We start from the raw sequence: 17096 nt of genomic DNA on the forward strand, positions 1-17096 counted from the left end.
GCCGCCATCTTGGCTGACAGTTAATTTGCATAAGGATATGCTGATTAGCCAATGGGAAGGGTAGCGGTCATACGCTAATTACCATGTTTCTCTTTTATTAGTGTAGATATATATATATATATATTTTTCCCCCCCAGAGAGGAAGGTAGATGGGGAGAGAAACATCAATAATGAGAGAGAATCATTGACTGGTTGCCTCCTGCACACCCCCCGCTGGGAATCTAGCCCACAACCCTGGCATATGCCCTGACCAGGAATCAAATGACCTCCTGATTCATAGGTCGATACTGAGCCACATGGGCCAGGAGAATTTCTTTTTTAATTTGCTTCTCAGTACTAGTGGCATTTACAGTAACAACAGGCCTACTTCCTGTTGCTCCATGTTATTCTGCTCTACCTGCAGCAGGCGGTCCTGCTCCTTCTGCCACCTCTCCTGCCGCTTTCGCTCCTCCTCTTGATCCCACGCCCAGCGACTCGGGGCACTGATAGTTGGAACTGGAAGCTAACCCGTTATGAGAGAAGAGGTGCAAACAAAGAACATGTTACATCATTAAGTCACCTATGGAAGCATATCTGCCTACATAAGTTATTCATATCACCCTGTGTCTAAGCTATACTAAAGGACAGTTGGCTTTATATTTCAAAATAGGTCGTTTCAACTTAAAGAGACTGGGTCACCTTATTTATTCCAAAAACAAGTGAATGCTACTTACATCAGGAACCACAGAATCAGAGCTTCCTGTATGGCAGCATGTGGGTAAGGAAGAAAAAAACACAGTATAAGACTTTTCATTTCTATGAAATAATTCCTTTCAGAGAGTTATGTCACTAGCTGTTTCTATGCCAGTATACTAAGTGACATCATTTTTTTTAAACAACAGGAGTAAATCCTTCTTTTCCTCTTAAATTCCATCTGTTTGTTATCCATCTTCCAAATTCAAAGTCAGTTTAAAAGAAAAAGGAAAGAAGAAAGGGTCAACTATGGGTGCTAAGAGTACAACCAAGTTCTAGGTACAAGCGCTGGATCAATGGTGTATTTATGAATAAGTTAGAGGGTTTGTTTATTAATAGACTGGGATACTATCTCATAGTTTGGCCTACTTAAAAAAAAGAATTTCAAATGTTACAATATCTACCAAATCTAATTTTTACTTGCACTATTCAATTACAATGTGAGAACTCTAAGCTACTTTTCTTAAATAAGCCATCACATCAAACATGTTCAAGAAACCTTTCCTTTTCCTCTACTATTATTTGAAACATAAATATTCAAACTTCATATGGTATAGTGTTATTCTTTTACTTTTTCACAGTGTTATTCTATTTAGTCTTAGGGGGGGGTCTACATAAGTGTGTGTCTGTCTGTAGTACAACGAATACAAACAAGTAAGCAAATTTCATAAAATATGTATCATATAGTACCTTTAAATTTTCCTGAAACCTCAGCTGTCAAATAAATTATTCACTTACACAATTATATTTTTAAGAAAACTGTTTTGAGACTTAGGAAAATATTCTTCCCTAAAATAGCCTGCTGAAGAAAAGTGAGTAAAAATTAGGATAAAGAAGAAAAGGATTTGCTTTATTTTAGTCAATCTGAGCTAGAAGTATCATACTGCATCAATTAAATTACCAGGGAAAAACAGAAGTTTAACAAAAATATATCGAAACCACTAAGAATACTGACACAAGTAAACCTTGCACATGCATAGCTGGTGAACTATTTCTATGTGTGGTCAAGAGACTGTAATTCAACAAAGGAAGACTACTAGGAGATTGACAAAATATAAAAGTCCAGTAAACATCGTGTTACAAGGCAAGTTTGTAAATCTTTGATAATCTTAAAAGTAAGAAACCATAACATTTTAGACACCAACAGCACATACTCCCCACTGACCGTGCCATTGCATCTCAAATGTTTGGATATTACTTTTAAGTTCTTGACAGTGAAACACAGAGCTCAAACTGCATTCATGAGACAGAGCATCAGGCAAACGTGAGAGGGAAGAAGATGCCACATGCATAGCACATCGTAAGGGAGCATTGCCCAACTACACCAACACAGAGAACCTCAAAATTCACTTGTTCACAAATGTCACCAAAATTTATTTACTTTTAATTTACTTCTAAGTCAACAGAGCAGTACTATCAATACTCCAAAGCCGCCATCCCAATAATAATAAACAACTCTGCTTTTTTATTGGGAACATTTTCCAGAACCAAAAAAGCAGAGGTCTTTAGAAAGTTAGCCAATGATATGTTGGTGTAATCTAAGATTATGCAATTTGTAGGAAGTAGTAAGGCTTAAATGAAATGCCTCATTTCTTACTGTCACCCAGTGGGGGGAAAAAGTGTGTGTTTAATAGCATCTCAATTTTTTAATTAAAAAAGAAAAAAGAAACTTCAGAGGTGCAAAGGACACGCAAAGACCCATTACCACAGAGGTAGACCCATGAGCTGTAAGAAAAGCCTGATGACCCTAGGGAAAGAATGGAAATGGGTTATGTCGTTGGTCACGATGACAGCCAAACCGAAGAGGCTCAGTGCCGAGCACCACAGACCATCAGGAAAGGTGGAGGGTGGGAACAATTCCATGAAAATGCATGAATTGTTAGCTTGGTGGTTTACCTTGTTCAAAAAATTGTGATCGCCTTTTTAAGTTTTTCAAAGAAATAGGTTCAGATGCTAGTTGAAAAATACAAAAAAAAAAAATCAATAAGATGTCATTCATTTTAATTTCTCACCACTGGAAAACTAAATGATACTTGCTATATATATTTCTCATCTATAGCAATATTATTTTTTAATAATAAAAATGACAAAACTGATAGCCACAGAAGATATGTATTATTTCAATGCACAGAGACACACATATTTTTAGTAGTCTATGCTATATTCAAATTAGTAAAAGGAACTAATATTTTGATTAATAAATTTTAGCAGATAAGCAGTCTAATTTCACAAAAGTCAAAACAGCTTTAGGAAAGTGGAAATTAAATATTTTTGCTTAGGTCAGTAAAAAATCTCTTCTAGTACAAGGAAAATTGTTTGTAACTAAGAGTTTTCACAATACAGGTGAGTAAAATAGAAACTAAAGAATAATGGGGAAGAGGACAAGAAAATAAATAATAACCAGAGAAAGAGAAAATAAAAGCAAGTGCTAAACCTACATCATTCTTCTAACTAGAATACTTTGCACTCATTTTCAAGATCTTTCAGCCACCAACTTTAAGTAAAACAAATGGAGTCCTGTCAAATAAGAAAGAAAAAGAAAAAATTCTGACTTCTCCTATGGGTCTCTCGTGAGATTATGGCAAATGATTATCATACTTCAATATATTCATAAAATATAAATGCAATTATTACTGGATACTCATTGTTGTTTACTCATCTAATGAAAAAACTGAAATGACAGACCTGTGTAGTGCCACAGTCACTAAGGAGGTAAGTGTCTTATCAGTTTGCTTTGCCTGAGTCACTGGCAGAACAGGACCCGGATGTCTTATATTTAAGATCATGAAGAAAAATAAGCCATGCTTTAAAAACTCCTTTGATAAAGAATGCAATATCAAACAAAACATAGTCACTTCTGATGGTCAGAAACTAAGTACCAAGATAAATAATCAATAAAGAGAGGGAAATTGATAAACTTAGTTTGGCTTTGACTTTGGACTATGAACTGGCAAATGCAGATTCAAAGCCACCAGCCTGCTAAGAAAACCCAGTCCGATTCCTGGCAGTCTAGTTTCATGTTAAAAGAAATTGCATCTTCTGTGGGTCGCTTTCCTGGCCTATTTCTTCTGTATGCCTATGGAAACATGTGGTAGCTAAATTATTTATAGGCCAACAGAAGGAGGAAGAGAATGATAACTCCATAAAGCAAAATTATCCTCGATACTATGCCTGCTTTTTTATTACAAATGGGTACTTTTGCTAACAACTGTTAATGCCCTTGGCATTTCCCTATTAATACTAGCCGCCTCCAAGCTTGTCCCTTTCACAACACTAAAGGGAGGAAGGAAACCTCATTCATCGTTTTGTATTTAACCAAGATTCCCTTTGGCAGCATCCCATAGCAAGAAGGCTGATGGCCTGGGCAAAACCAGTCTTTCTTCATTGGCTCAGGCACACAGGCACTCAAAGCTCCTGGACATGCTGCCAAAGCTTTGTTTGCAGCGCCTGCACCATTCTACACGGGAGCCCAGAGAGAGCCCTTCCACATGGCTGCAATCCGATCTGGGTGCTAACCTTTTAGTTTCAACTTGCAGTGGATCAGTTTTTCTTTCACTCACAGGTATTAATGTTTATATTAACAGAACTACGGTGCTATGACTTTTCTTACACTATAAATGTAAGTTATGATGGTGATGTTTACCTTTTAATTCAAAAGTACTGCTTTCATCACGAATCCCATTGATTTCCTTGGACTCGGTATTCTGGAAAGAATACAAATGCCAGTTAACAACATTCTCTCCAATTGGACTTTGGGCTTAAATAATGCATTTCCTGTTAATGCAAATATCTTTTAGTCAAATGAATTGTTGAGGATATTAATGTATTCTTTACAGCCTTTTACATATACAGTGGGGCCTTGAATTCGTTCCGAGACCGAGCTCGTTAAGGAGCTCATTCAGGAGCTCGTTAACTCAAATTACTCTATCAACTCAATGCAAAAAATCGGCCGAGAGACAGCTAGTATCTCAAAAAACTCGTTAGTCGGGACACTCCTAAGTCAAGGCCCCACTGTAATAGATACTTTTTTTTTACTCTTTAAAATTTGTGGAAGGATTAATGACCAGCTGCAAGCATGGATGGCTTTAAGTTCAATCAGTCATTAATTTTCTAAGAAACAAATAATGATTAGTCCATCCGGCTTGTATTTATGATTAAGTAACATAGTTATATAGGATTTTCTAACATTTATACTTGTCTTACACGATGTAGCAGGACCTCCTTAATAGATAAAAGAGGGTATCATAGGATAACAACAATATATCTAGGGAGTCAATATAAACATTTATTTGAAAGTTTAAATCTAAGTATTCCTCTGATACTTAGAAAACTTTCTACATTATAATTATTTTAATCAATTAATGTAACAGGGTATCTTTTAACCACATATGTAAGTCTACCCACCAAATTCACCTACTCAAGATTAAAAATGCTTCATGGGGTTTTAAATTGCACACAATTACTATACTTATTTTACCAGTAAAGACCAAAGAAAGCATAGAAAAGCCATAGTATATAATTTTACATAATTAATACTTCACATTCACAAAGATCTGAGAAATGGGTATAATGATGAAAGATTGGTAAGAAACACCTGCAAAACACCAGTATGGGATCTTTTGATTTTACCATTATATAACTCATTATTACTCTAATTATTAATGAGTAATGCTCATGATGTTTAAAAATACATTTTACTCTCATTACTATAAATGATCTTATTTAATTATGTGGTTTTTAAAGTAGCATCAAAATTGTCCAGACAAAATAAATTCTTCTCCCCCAACATACATTTCCTACAGTTGCTTTGCTCTAAACAAATATTCCTCCTCAAAATACTTACAGAATTCTGAAGGCTTTCTGAGAAATCAGTCATTATTGATAGATTTGAAGATCTGTCTGAGTTGTAAATTCCAGAAGTTGCATCAATCCACTTTGTTTCAGGTGAACCTATAATTTTGGTAGCCATACTGGTGAGATTGAGGGTTTTATGCCGTATAAATGGCAGGGAAGGCTGGTCTTTGCCCCAATCTGATTGGCACGTGAAGATCAAGAAATGAGTACACATAAATGTTGAAGTGGAAAGAACAAAGTTACTGAATGCACACATACAATATGCACATACACAAGATAGACAAACAAATCAGGCAGTGTGTGAAAGAAATGAAAAGTTTAAGGATTTTTACCAAGAGACCACCTTCCGAAAACACAAGGGTTAGATCATGTTAATAATGAAAAGACTAGCAAATTTGCTGAATCTTTCTGTAAACCAGGACTGGAAATTAGTTTTTTTATATCAAAAGTTGGTAGGTCTGTGGTGGTTGAATGTCCATTCCCATCTAACTTCTGTAACTAAGAAACACAATAATGAAGTGTATTTTGAAAGTTTCTTGAGAATGAAAGGCCATCCCCATTTCACTTCTATAACTAAGAAATGTAATAATGGAATGTATTTTGAAGGTTTCCTGAGAATGAACAACAGGAATATGGCCTACCATGTTCTCTCTTACACCGGTTACAGTTTTGGTGCTGTAGAGAAAGTCGAGTCGTAGTCTAATTCTTAATACTCAACATTATTACATGACTCCCCAATGTAGATACAATTACAATAGCCTTCAAAAAACATGAGAGAGATATTAGAACAAATTTTTAAAAAACAATAATCTTCAGTTGATATAGGCATTCAAAGTCAGCCAAGCATATAAGTCAGTCACTAAATAATGTAGAATTCAGTAAATTTGCTAGTGAAAAGTTTTCAGACAGACTATTCAAGGAAGTATTACTCATGATTTGTCTTGACATAACCAAAAAAATATCTTTAAGCAAAAAATTCAAAAAATTAAAAGAAAAAATTGTTATTGAAGCAAGGTGTTATAACCACTTGCCAAAGACCAGTTCCCAATTTAAAAAGCCAGACACAATGATAAACCAACTCACCAGACTTTCCATACCGCCTAATATCCATTACTAGGTTTCCAGTTTCTTGAGCATTAGCCATGGCTTCTTCCCACTCTTTTGTGTCCTTATATGAAAACTTGGTATTGTTGATGGCAATAATTTCATCATCTACCTGTAGCTGAGAAAATTCTGCTGGGCTACCTAAATAGAGCAAAATAAACAACCAATTTAAAAATAAACAGGTCCTACAGTCATTGATTATTTAAATTAAAGAATAAATGACTTTTTAACCTCAACTAACCATTTCTCATAATTTTTTAGGTGAAAAGGAGTCACAAAATTTCTTAGTTATCAAACATTTGAGTATCAACAATACACAAAGCACCAGAGGCATATTTTATTGTATAGTATATGTCATCTTCATTAACATTTAAAGAACAAATGGTAAGTTCATCTGTTCAAAAAAATTTTTTATTAACCTCCTAAGAAAAGAGAAAATGTTTAATTATTTTAAAATTTTAAATGTGTAATAAACTGCATTTTAGTTGAACTTCCAAATCCAAATGTATTTTGAAACAGAAGAAAAGAGGGCCACTTAAAGCTGATTAAAATTACTACTTACCATTATCTCATTGGAGAAGTCTTAAAATTTCAAAGAAAAAGCAATTTAGCATGCAATTTTATGTAGTTAAAATATGCAAATGAGGAACTCCTCTTAAATACCATAGTTTCCTTTTTAATTTTAGGCCCCGTGGTAAGAGTTCAGGGCTTGACTTGGCATAGTCCTGGGTGGGGGTGGGGCAATCCTTTTGTAAAAGTCCCAGAGCATCCTGAGGTCTCCATAGGCCCTAGTTGTATTAGGACGCTCAGAAAACACCATTTAATTATACAGCACAGAGAGATCTACCACATACACAGATGATTGGGTTCTATTAGCATTTTCAAATATTAAGCCTAACATTTTAACAAATAAATTCTGTAAAAGTCACAAAAATAAGACTCTTCAAAACTACAATTAGTTAGGCAAGGAGAACAAACAACATGTAGTTTGTAACTCAACTATCAGTCTCAGGGAAGAGGATGTATCTTCTCGCTTTACTGCTGCATTTTCCACATGTGTGCTCTCCTGTATCAAATAAACCAATGTCTGGGGGTGGGGGGAACAGCATAGGGTTTCAAAGGAGAAGAAATTTCAGTAGAGCAAAATCTATAAATTACCTGCTTCCACTGATGCTATGAAGATCCCGGAAATATCCCATTTTACTGCAAACCCAAAGTCAAGGCCGTTCCCAGGCGTCTGGTTTATGCTGATTCTCATATCGCTGAACTGATCCTGAAAACAAACATGAAACGGTGTGATCAGGTGTCCCTGGCACCCACGTGGAGGAAAGTCTATCCATGAAAGAAGGGAGGCTGCAGGCAAGGGACACTTCAATTATTTCATGATCAACTGGGAGCTTCATTCTTTTTCCTGGGTTTGGAAAAACCTTCATTTATATAAATATTACCAAGTTTATTATTTTTCTTCTAAATTAGGGGAAATTTATATCAACAGATGTTTTTCTTCACATTGATATAAAAAATCAGTTGGCCATTGATAAAGCTTTTATGCTTTTGCTCACCATATAATTGGGTCTAATGTAAAGACTATTTGTTTATACCCAGGAATGCAGTTGAGTGAGAAAATGTGTGTGTGTGTGTGTGTGTGTGTGTGTAATGGAATATTCTTAAGTCCTGAGAAAAGGAACATTCTGCCATTTGCAACAACATGGATGAACCTGAGTGTATGGTGCTAAGTGAGAAAAGTCATGCAGAGAAAGACAAGTACTGTATGATACCATGTATGTGTGAAATGTAAAAAAGCCCAGCTTATAAAAATAGAAAATGGTGTTTATCAGGGGATGGAGTTGGGGAGATAGGACAGATGTTAAGGGTACACACTTGCACAAAGTAGTTAATAAGCCCTAGAGATATAATGCACAGTAAAGTGAACATAGACAACATATTGTATTAAAATCATCACACTTGTTAGAGAATAGAACTTAATGATTCTAACCTCTAAAGAGAAAAAGTAATTATGTAATGTGATAGAGGTGCTAATTAACACTACATTTATACAGATATAAATGTATCAAATTAACATGTTGTACACATTAAATTTACAGTGTTATATGTCAAATTCAATAAAATGTCAGTTTTAAAAATGCAAAAAAAGATTTAAATAATTTATTTTGAAAATGTCACTATGCTTAAAAAAAAAACAACACTTCCAACATTAAACTGAGCTAAATCATTTCAAGGGGTTCACAGACACATAATTCAGCGACCAGTAGCATGCTTATCTAGGACAGGTACCACCCCTAAATAGCATTTGAAATTTGGTGAGGCATTTCTGCTTGCCCCACTGCCACATGAAGACAGAGCTGCTAGACAGCTGCAAGATGCTGAACTATGTGATCTTTGAGGAACCAGCAGTAAGATGTCAAAACACCCCCTACTGGGACACCCTGAGCTGTAGGCCACAACTTCCTTGAAGTGACATTAGCTCAACAGCCACCTGGACAATAGGTAGAATTTTATTTCTGTGTCCATCATTATACTACACAGCAATAAATTCCAAGTTGCACAGACTTTCTTAAAGCCATCTTCTAAAACAAACATTTTAAGTTTTACAGTATCCTATGCCTGTGGAAATTTAACTATGCTTCATCATTTGCATGCTTTGTTTTGGGTACACAGCAGATATGAAGTTTAGCATAATGAGTTTTCCAGACTAGTGTTTTTAGTTCTTTGATTCATAATCATAAAGAACTTATGCTTAAGAGTTTAAGATATATATATATTCTTAAAGCCACTGTATTTTTCAGAAAAATACCTACAACTTCTCCATTATAATTTGGCAGTTAAACTGAAACTTAGGCCCTACTGAGCAATTCCTAAAGCCTTATGTTTAATTTTTTTAACCTCTAAAACAGGTTTAAAATCCAAGTGACAATATTCTGAGAAAAAAATTTCTCATTATTTAAGAATTAGAAGGAAGACAGTAAATAAAGGATTGAGAGCATATTATGTAATATGGGCACAAAAGTTAGGTGCTATAACAATGCTCGCTTATTCATTTGCTCAACATTCATTAATTGTACAACTTATTCTGTAAATGACACAGTGCTTAGCACGCTGGGAAATACAGATGGATTAGGCATGGCTCTTGCTCTTGAGAAATAATTACTGACTCTTCAACAGTGGGTATGGAATTTTTTAAGAAAAAGTTTGTAACCAATAACATAAAAAGATTTCATCAGAAAGCTTGTAAAGCAGTTTAAATATGGGAACTCAGATGCAGCTAGTGAGAATGCTCATTAATAATCAGCCTAAACACCAATCCCCAGAATAAAACTCTGCTATGAATAGACAAAATTACTGGTTAGTTCTACTCCTTAACTAAAACCACCATACATTTAGAGATGACTCAATAAAAATAATTGGTCATCTTCACCACTCTTACCCTCCCAAATTCCAACTTAAACCCAATTAAAATGCAGAATCTATTGCTATATAAGGGCAGAGAGGCAAATGATAGGTTAGATATTCAAGGCACTAGCTGAGGTTTTTATCATGAAGAATAAAAGACAGGATGGAGACTTAATAAATAGTCTCAAACTACATAAAGAACACTTTGTGGGAGACAGCAAGTGAATATTATCATTTTCTGGCAAATACAGGATAAAAGCGAACAAGTTTAAGCCATAGACGGAAGTCTCCCAATTATATTAGTCCAGAAGAATTATCTCACAAAGGGCTGCTCTTACCTTGGAAATAAATCTCTACTTGAACATATTCAACAAAAGGGCAGATAACCACCTCCCCGGAAGTTAACAGAGGACAGCCCCACTGTGGCTACAGCCTGGCAGACTGTTGTGTGTGGATCCTTGGGACTGTACACGGGCAAAGAAGAAGAACGAACCACCTGGATAATTACAGTCCATTCTGTCAATAACCAGGTGACCTCAGGCATGTCACTGCGCCTGACAGAGCCTTCTCTCTCACAAATACATTGATTTTCAAGTTTTTGTTTTTTAAAACCCTATTTTCAAGTGAAATCCTGATGCATAGCATGTCCCTCCAAAAGCAATATATAGAAAGGATTAAAGTCTGTGCTTATAGTTTCAGATTAGGGGCCCCAGAGCCCCACCTGCATGGCTTCCTCATGGCAATCCCTCAAGCATCTCTGTGGAGTTCAAGGTTATTAAATTAGGTTATCCCTGAGACTTCTTACAGGGCAGTAAAGCTATAATTATAGTCAAGCATAAACTATTCAGCAATGATTTCACTTAGAATTTTTACTTCCATGTTTTTCTCTGCATGATGCATGTCACATGAGTATTCTACAAAGGATCCATGCTTCAGAAGATAATGGAGAATTACCTTTTGAACTGGATGGAACCATGAATATAAATTATGGGGGGAAATCTAGATTCTTGATGGCTGACAAACTACTATCCCAAGTAGTTTAAGTACTCTATGCCAAGAACGGTAAAATATAGTTATTAACATATCAGCACTTAAAAATGAAAATAATTTCCTTCAAATCAGGTATCATTTAAACAGAAATATATACTGAAAACTGTGATTTTAAAACAAAAACATGATGATCTGGAGTAGTAATAATAAAATTTATTTTTATGATCTAGTGAACTAAGATTCTCATATATCACCACAGATGAGAATTAATGAAAAACAAGGTCAATCTTACAAAATAACAAGAGTTATTCTCCTCAACTTTTCCAATTAGATAAATGTTTACTTAAGGCAGTGATGGCAAACCGATGACACGCGTGTCAGAGGTGACACGCGAACTCTTTTTTGGTTGATTTTTCTTTGTTAAATGGCATTTAAATATATAAAATAAATATCAAAAATATAAGTCTTTGTTTTACTATGGTTGCAAATATCAAAAAATTTCTATATGTGACACGGCACCAGAGTTAAGTTAGGGTTTTCCAAAATGCTGACATGCTATAAAGTGAGAAATGCCAGAGGACATAAATAATCGTGGGTTTCTGTACACATGGCATTTGAGTGTCTTTTTTTCCCAGGGTCTAAGGCAGTGGTTCTCAACCTTCTGGCCCTTTAAATACAGTTCCTCATGTTGTGACCCCCAACCATAAAATTATTTTCGTTGCTACTTCATAACTGTAATTTTGCTACTGTTATGAATCATAATGTAAATATCTGATATGCAGGATGGTCTTAGGCGACCCCTGTGGAAGGGTCGTTCGACCGCCAAAGGGGTCTCGACCCATAGGTTGAGAACCGCTGGTCTAAGGTGAGCCTTCAAATCATGGCTCTGATCCGGCACTGGACTAACCTCCTTCACCAAAGAGACTGTATACCTCCTTCCTCCACTTCCCCATTCCAAAGACTCAGGGCGTTTCCAGCTCTGCCACTTACTCAACCCTTTCCAAGCTTATCCCCTACACGCCCCACATTGGGGATCAAGCCCACAACCTGAGCATGTGCCCTGACTGGGAATCAAACCCTGACTCCTGGTTCATGGTTCGATGCTCAACCTCTGAGCCACACTGCTGGACACCAACAACTATTCTTGTTTCTAGGAAATAGTCTTCCAAGTCATCTATTCTTTCACTTTCTCTTGCCTTTCTCCTCCATCTTCCTACACGCACCACACTGGGGATCAAGCCCACAACCTGAGCATGTGCCCTGACTGGGAATCAAACCCTGACTCCTGGTTCATGGTTCGATGCTCAACCTCTGAGCCACACTGCTGGACACCACCAACTATTCTTGTTTCTAGGAAATAGTCTTCCAAGTCATCTATTCTTTCACTTTCTCTTGCCTTTCTCCTCCATCTCTCTGGACACATCAGTTTCATTAGTATGTTCTTCTTCTTTCCATTTTCATTTTGTTGTTCCCTCCATAGTCCCCCATCTTTGTGACTACAGGCTTTCCTGAGTAACCTCCTTCATTGCTATATCTTCAGCTACTAACTAAGCCCAACATATCCAAAACTACATTCATTATCCTCCTCCCCTCACCTGCTCTTCCACCTCTTGCTTTTTATATATTGGTTAATTACATCACTATTCAACCAGATGCCTATGTTAGAAACACCAGGTTCTTTCTGGGGCTCTTCCTCTTTTCTTCTCCTAACTGCCCCCCATCCCAACTCCACACAATGATCCTCACCTGCAGTATCCATCACACACACATGCATTTAATAGTGTTGTCAAGTCCACAATCCATAATTCCACCTGGAGCCACCCCATCCTTCCATCTTCCTTCAGGTTATCGTCTTAGTTTGGTGTCCCCGCTACACTACTGTGGTCACCTCCCAATAGGCCTCCAGTTTACTTTCCCCATCTTCCACACAGCTGCCAGAACTTGAGTAAAGAACATGGCAATTATTATATTGCACCTTATTTAAATGCGTGTAGTTCCTTACTGTCTACTGGGTAGATTTTAAACTCTACAATTCAAAAATAATTCAGCTCTGATACATATATACCTTCCTCAAAACAATCTTAAGAATTATTTTATCTTTATAAACCAGAAGGTATTTCCGTCCCTGTGGCCTCCAAAGTTGTAAAGACAGGGCAAAGTAAAAATAAGTCAACATTTGGTGTTTTTCCTTAAGGCAGTTCTCAAATTTGAGCCTGTCATATTTCATAAACATTAAGGTCAGGGAAATCATAATTGTGGCCTGATCATTTAACTGGCCTGGAGCATGAATATAACTTTCAAATCTCAAGAATTTCACTGGTAATAATGTGGGTGATACCACCTACTTTGCAAGGTTATTGAGAGGAACAAATGAAACATTTAAAAGGTGCCAAGGCAGGTGGTTGATGCCTAGTAATTACCTTCTTTTTCCCATGGAAACAATGTTATCCATTACATATATGCTGGTTAAGCAATTAGAGAAAATCCTATTTAACACTCACAAACATAGCTATGAAGCCAACAGCACTCAATCAGCATTCAGCAAATACAGATCCAGGCACTGTGCTAATAGCGAGCAAGACCAGCTTGTTTCCTGCCTTCACACAAAGTCAGCTCTAGTGAAGGTGACAAGCAAATAAAATGCATGGTATGAAGCTGTGATAAGGGAAGCCCTGGGTGTTATTAAAAGGGGCATTTAATAGGCTCAGGGGTCAGGAAATGGACATGTAAAAAGCTTCCTTCCTTCCATACCTATCATCCTACATCTGGGTACTGCTTTAAAAAAAAATCTGGGGAACAGATTCCAAAATGTGGGCTTGGATGGGATTTGAGAATTCAGAGCTCTGACTGGAAAAAATAAAATGAAAACCTGTAGGTAATGCCAATTTGGGGGGGGGGGCGGGATGAAAGCCACATTTGTGGGCGGTTAGAAGAGGATGAAGGACTCTCTCCCCTTGCTCGGGGTGACCCCCAGAATTGTCCCAGCAGCCTGGACTGGCAAGGGAAGCAGGCGACGGAGCAACACAAAAAGAGAAATAGGGAGAAAAGGAACAGAGAGGACTAAAACCCCAGAGCTCAGCAAAGGAGATGGGAAAGAAACCCCTGGAGGCAGGAAATGAGGTCATATTAATTTCTTCCCTTCGTTATGCCTTTCCTTTTTTATGGCATAAACCCACAATTCTGTGATAGGCTCCTAACCAGTCTCTGCCCCAGACTTCATTTCCTTAAAATAGTTCTATGCAACATCACAGTGCTTACGTTCCTAAAACACCCATTAATCTTAAAATTCCCTCATTAAAGATCCTATAAGGACCTAAGTGACCTGCTGGATCAAGTTTATACTTCCGTCTAGTAATCAGGGCCGTAAATGCAAATCAAGTCAGTAAACACTTCCAACTCTGTGCAAAGGCTGTGGAGGGTATAAAGAATACCAGTGATGAGACACAGTGAACGCATGGAATAAGGAAGAATTCAGCAGATGAAGCTTTCAAGGGTGGAAAATTCAATTCGGACTTGGGGAAGAAGATATTTGTATTCACAAAGGAAATGACCCTCCTGGGCTGTAAAAGAACAGGAGGACTTCTTTAAAAGACAGAAATGGGTGAAATAAACAATTTCAAATGGGGCGACAATAAAAACAAATATTTGATGTGTTCAAGGAAAAGCAAGCAGTCTCATTTGGTTAGATCACCTACTTCCTCTCTCTTTCCCACAACATAGTGTGGTGTAGGTAGGTAGCTTGAGTCAGACTGCCTGGGTTCAAATCCTGACGCCACCACTCAGTACCTTGCACAGCCTTGGACAAGTACTATGCTCACTCCGTGCCTCAATTTCCACAACTATAAAGCAGTGATCCAAAGGTCACTGAGGACTAAGATAATGCCCTGAGACACCTGGGGTTGGCACATGGTAATCCCTCAATAAACAGCTGCTAACTGCACTACTAAAGGAGTTTGAGACCAGTGATGAGGGACCTCAATACTCCCCTGAATGCCCTGAACTTCACTGCACAGATCACTGAGGCTTTGCAGCTGAGAGATTAGTCCAACCTGGCACCACACAGGTGCCTCCGATGCCAGCCTCTGTGGAATGCACAAACACACGTGACTATTTACAAAGCATCTGCATTAAAGGGAACAGGGCCTGAACTTCCACTGAAGCAGGGAGAGAAAAGTATAACATCAAGGAAGATTCTGGAGGAAGAAAGAAAAGGAGATTACTAGCAAAAGTGCAAGTAAAGAACGAGAATGAAGGCCCGAAGAACAATTATAAAACTACCAAGACATCAAGTTCAGCCATGGACTATGCTTTTATTTTTCCATTCTCTGAACTCCTGGAATTATAGTTTGGCCAAGAGTTTGGAGGAGTGTTCCATATGCCTTGGCATATTAATGACCAACTGTTTTAGGCCTTCACAGTGTTTTTCCCAAGGCAGTAAGTCCCTTTTCAGTGACAAGGGTGGGGGGATGCTACATAAGCTACTTCCCTCAGAGCGCAGAAGTGACACACCAGGCATCGTGGTGATGGACAAGTGGCCATATGACACATACCCATGTTCAAGAATTCGAATGGTCCCACTTGTTAAATGAAGCCTAATTTTGCTTGGGAGAAGATCACTTCAAGTTTGGTGACAAAGAAGCCTAAACCCATTAAGGATAAAACCTGACACCATGCCATGTTAATTCAGGTTCCTCTGACCTGCACTAACCTGGAACATACCCACTCACCACACTTAGCCTCTTTTTCTTAATCTGTGATGCAGCTAGTCAACTGTCACCCTGAGGGAGTTGGGTGCACCTAGCGCCAACACACTAAGCAGGCTGCTTGTTTGGATTTGCTGTTTGAAAGGGGAAGGCTTACATGCAAGTCCATAAAACAAAAGACACCTGGCTGCTGTTTCTATTATTCATCCACTAGTACCTTATGTTCCCCAAGTATAACATAGGCTATTGTTCTCATCTGAAACTTACAATGCTAATTAATATTTCCAATTCTTTAAAAATGAAGTTAAACACCTGAAACTGGTACAAAATTTCATTAAATGTAAACTGTAATTGAAAAATAAAATTTTTAAAAGTAATAAAACAAAATAAAAATAAAAAGTTATAAAAGTAACTTACAAGTAATGATTTTAGCAAGCTGCAAAAATTTCTTTTAGATAGGTTTGTAAATATGCATGGGAAACGCTGAAAGAAATATACCTAAATGCTAACAAAGGTTACCCATTAATGATGGAATTACTTTCCTGCATTTCCAAATTTATGCAACTACATAGTACTTTATAATCAGAAGAAAAAGCTTAAAGCTGTAAAACTTTATAGAACTAATAAAAATCCAATATACCAAATAAATATGCTATTTCGAATTATTTCACATGAAGTCACTTCATGAATATAACATAGGCCAAGTTGTATACTTCATGTTGTACTTTGGAAAACAAATAGGAAGAAACCAGAGAAATCTACACTAAGCTAAAGAACCACAAAGGCTCCTCCATGCAAAGGGATTAATATATTAAAGTGCTTACGAAGGGTTTTTTCCTAAAAGAGAAAAGCTTGATCCAGACAACCAACAGCTTTATAGCCTGTGTGTAAAACATACTAAAAAAACAGTCATTACTTAATAATTCTGTTGTCATCTTTGGGGATTTGAAGAAGGAAAAACTACAAATACCTCCAGTCATTCTTCATCTGATGGTATATTTGTTTGGATTCCAAATGTTAAGGAACACAATTGTCATACTATAACTAACCCTCAATATTACCATTAGGAGACAGTGAGTGGTTCAAAATTCTAGACTTTCTAAAGTATAAATGAGCATTGAAAGTCAGTAGAAGGTTAATATGATAGAGGAAGAAATGCCATGTCCCTAGAGGCCCGTACCTCTCGTGTGCACCAATTTCTCCTTGCGGTCAGTTAATGTCCCCGAAAAGGGGCCTTTATTACCCATTTATCTATTAGACCTGCATCGAAAGCTTCCTGAGTGAGTCCTGCACCTGAATCCA

General features: G+C 37.1%; 1 protein-coding gene across 9 annotated transcripts in view; it reads right to left on the reverse strand.

The window, feature by feature from the left end:
- Positions 1-17096, reverse strand: part of LMO7 (LIM domain 7) — a 217723-nt gene that overhangs the window by 19973 nt on the left and 180654 nt on the right. For 7 of the 9 annotated variants that reach the window (XM_014544074.1, XM_014544078.1, XM_014544077.1 and 4 more), the window contains 7 exons: positions 7849-7963; positions 6670-6831; positions 5576-5763; positions 4376-4436; positions 2629-2685; positions 714-739; positions 398-502 (listed from right to left, as the gene is read on the reverse strand). In XM_014544074.1, the coding sequence (XP_014399560.1) occupies positions 398-502; positions 714-739; positions 2629-2685; positions 4376-4436; positions 5576-5763; positions 6670-6831; positions 7849-7963 (714 nt within the window). The remainder of the gene's footprint in view (positions 1-397; positions 503-713; positions 740-2628; positions 2686-4375; positions 4437-5575; positions 5764-6669; positions 6832-7848; positions 7964-17096) is intronic. The other 2 variants (XM_014544082.1, XM_014544081.1) reach the window with 1 other exon arrangement.

Source organism: Myotis brandtii, unplaced genomic scaffold (genome assembly GCF_000412655.1).
Source record: "Myotis brandtii unplaced genomic scaffold, ASM41265v1 scaffold350, whole genome shotgun sequence".
In the NCBI taxonomy this organism is placed as follows: Eukaryota; Metazoa; Chordata; class Mammalia; order Chiroptera; family Vespertilionidae; genus Myotis; species Myotis brandtii.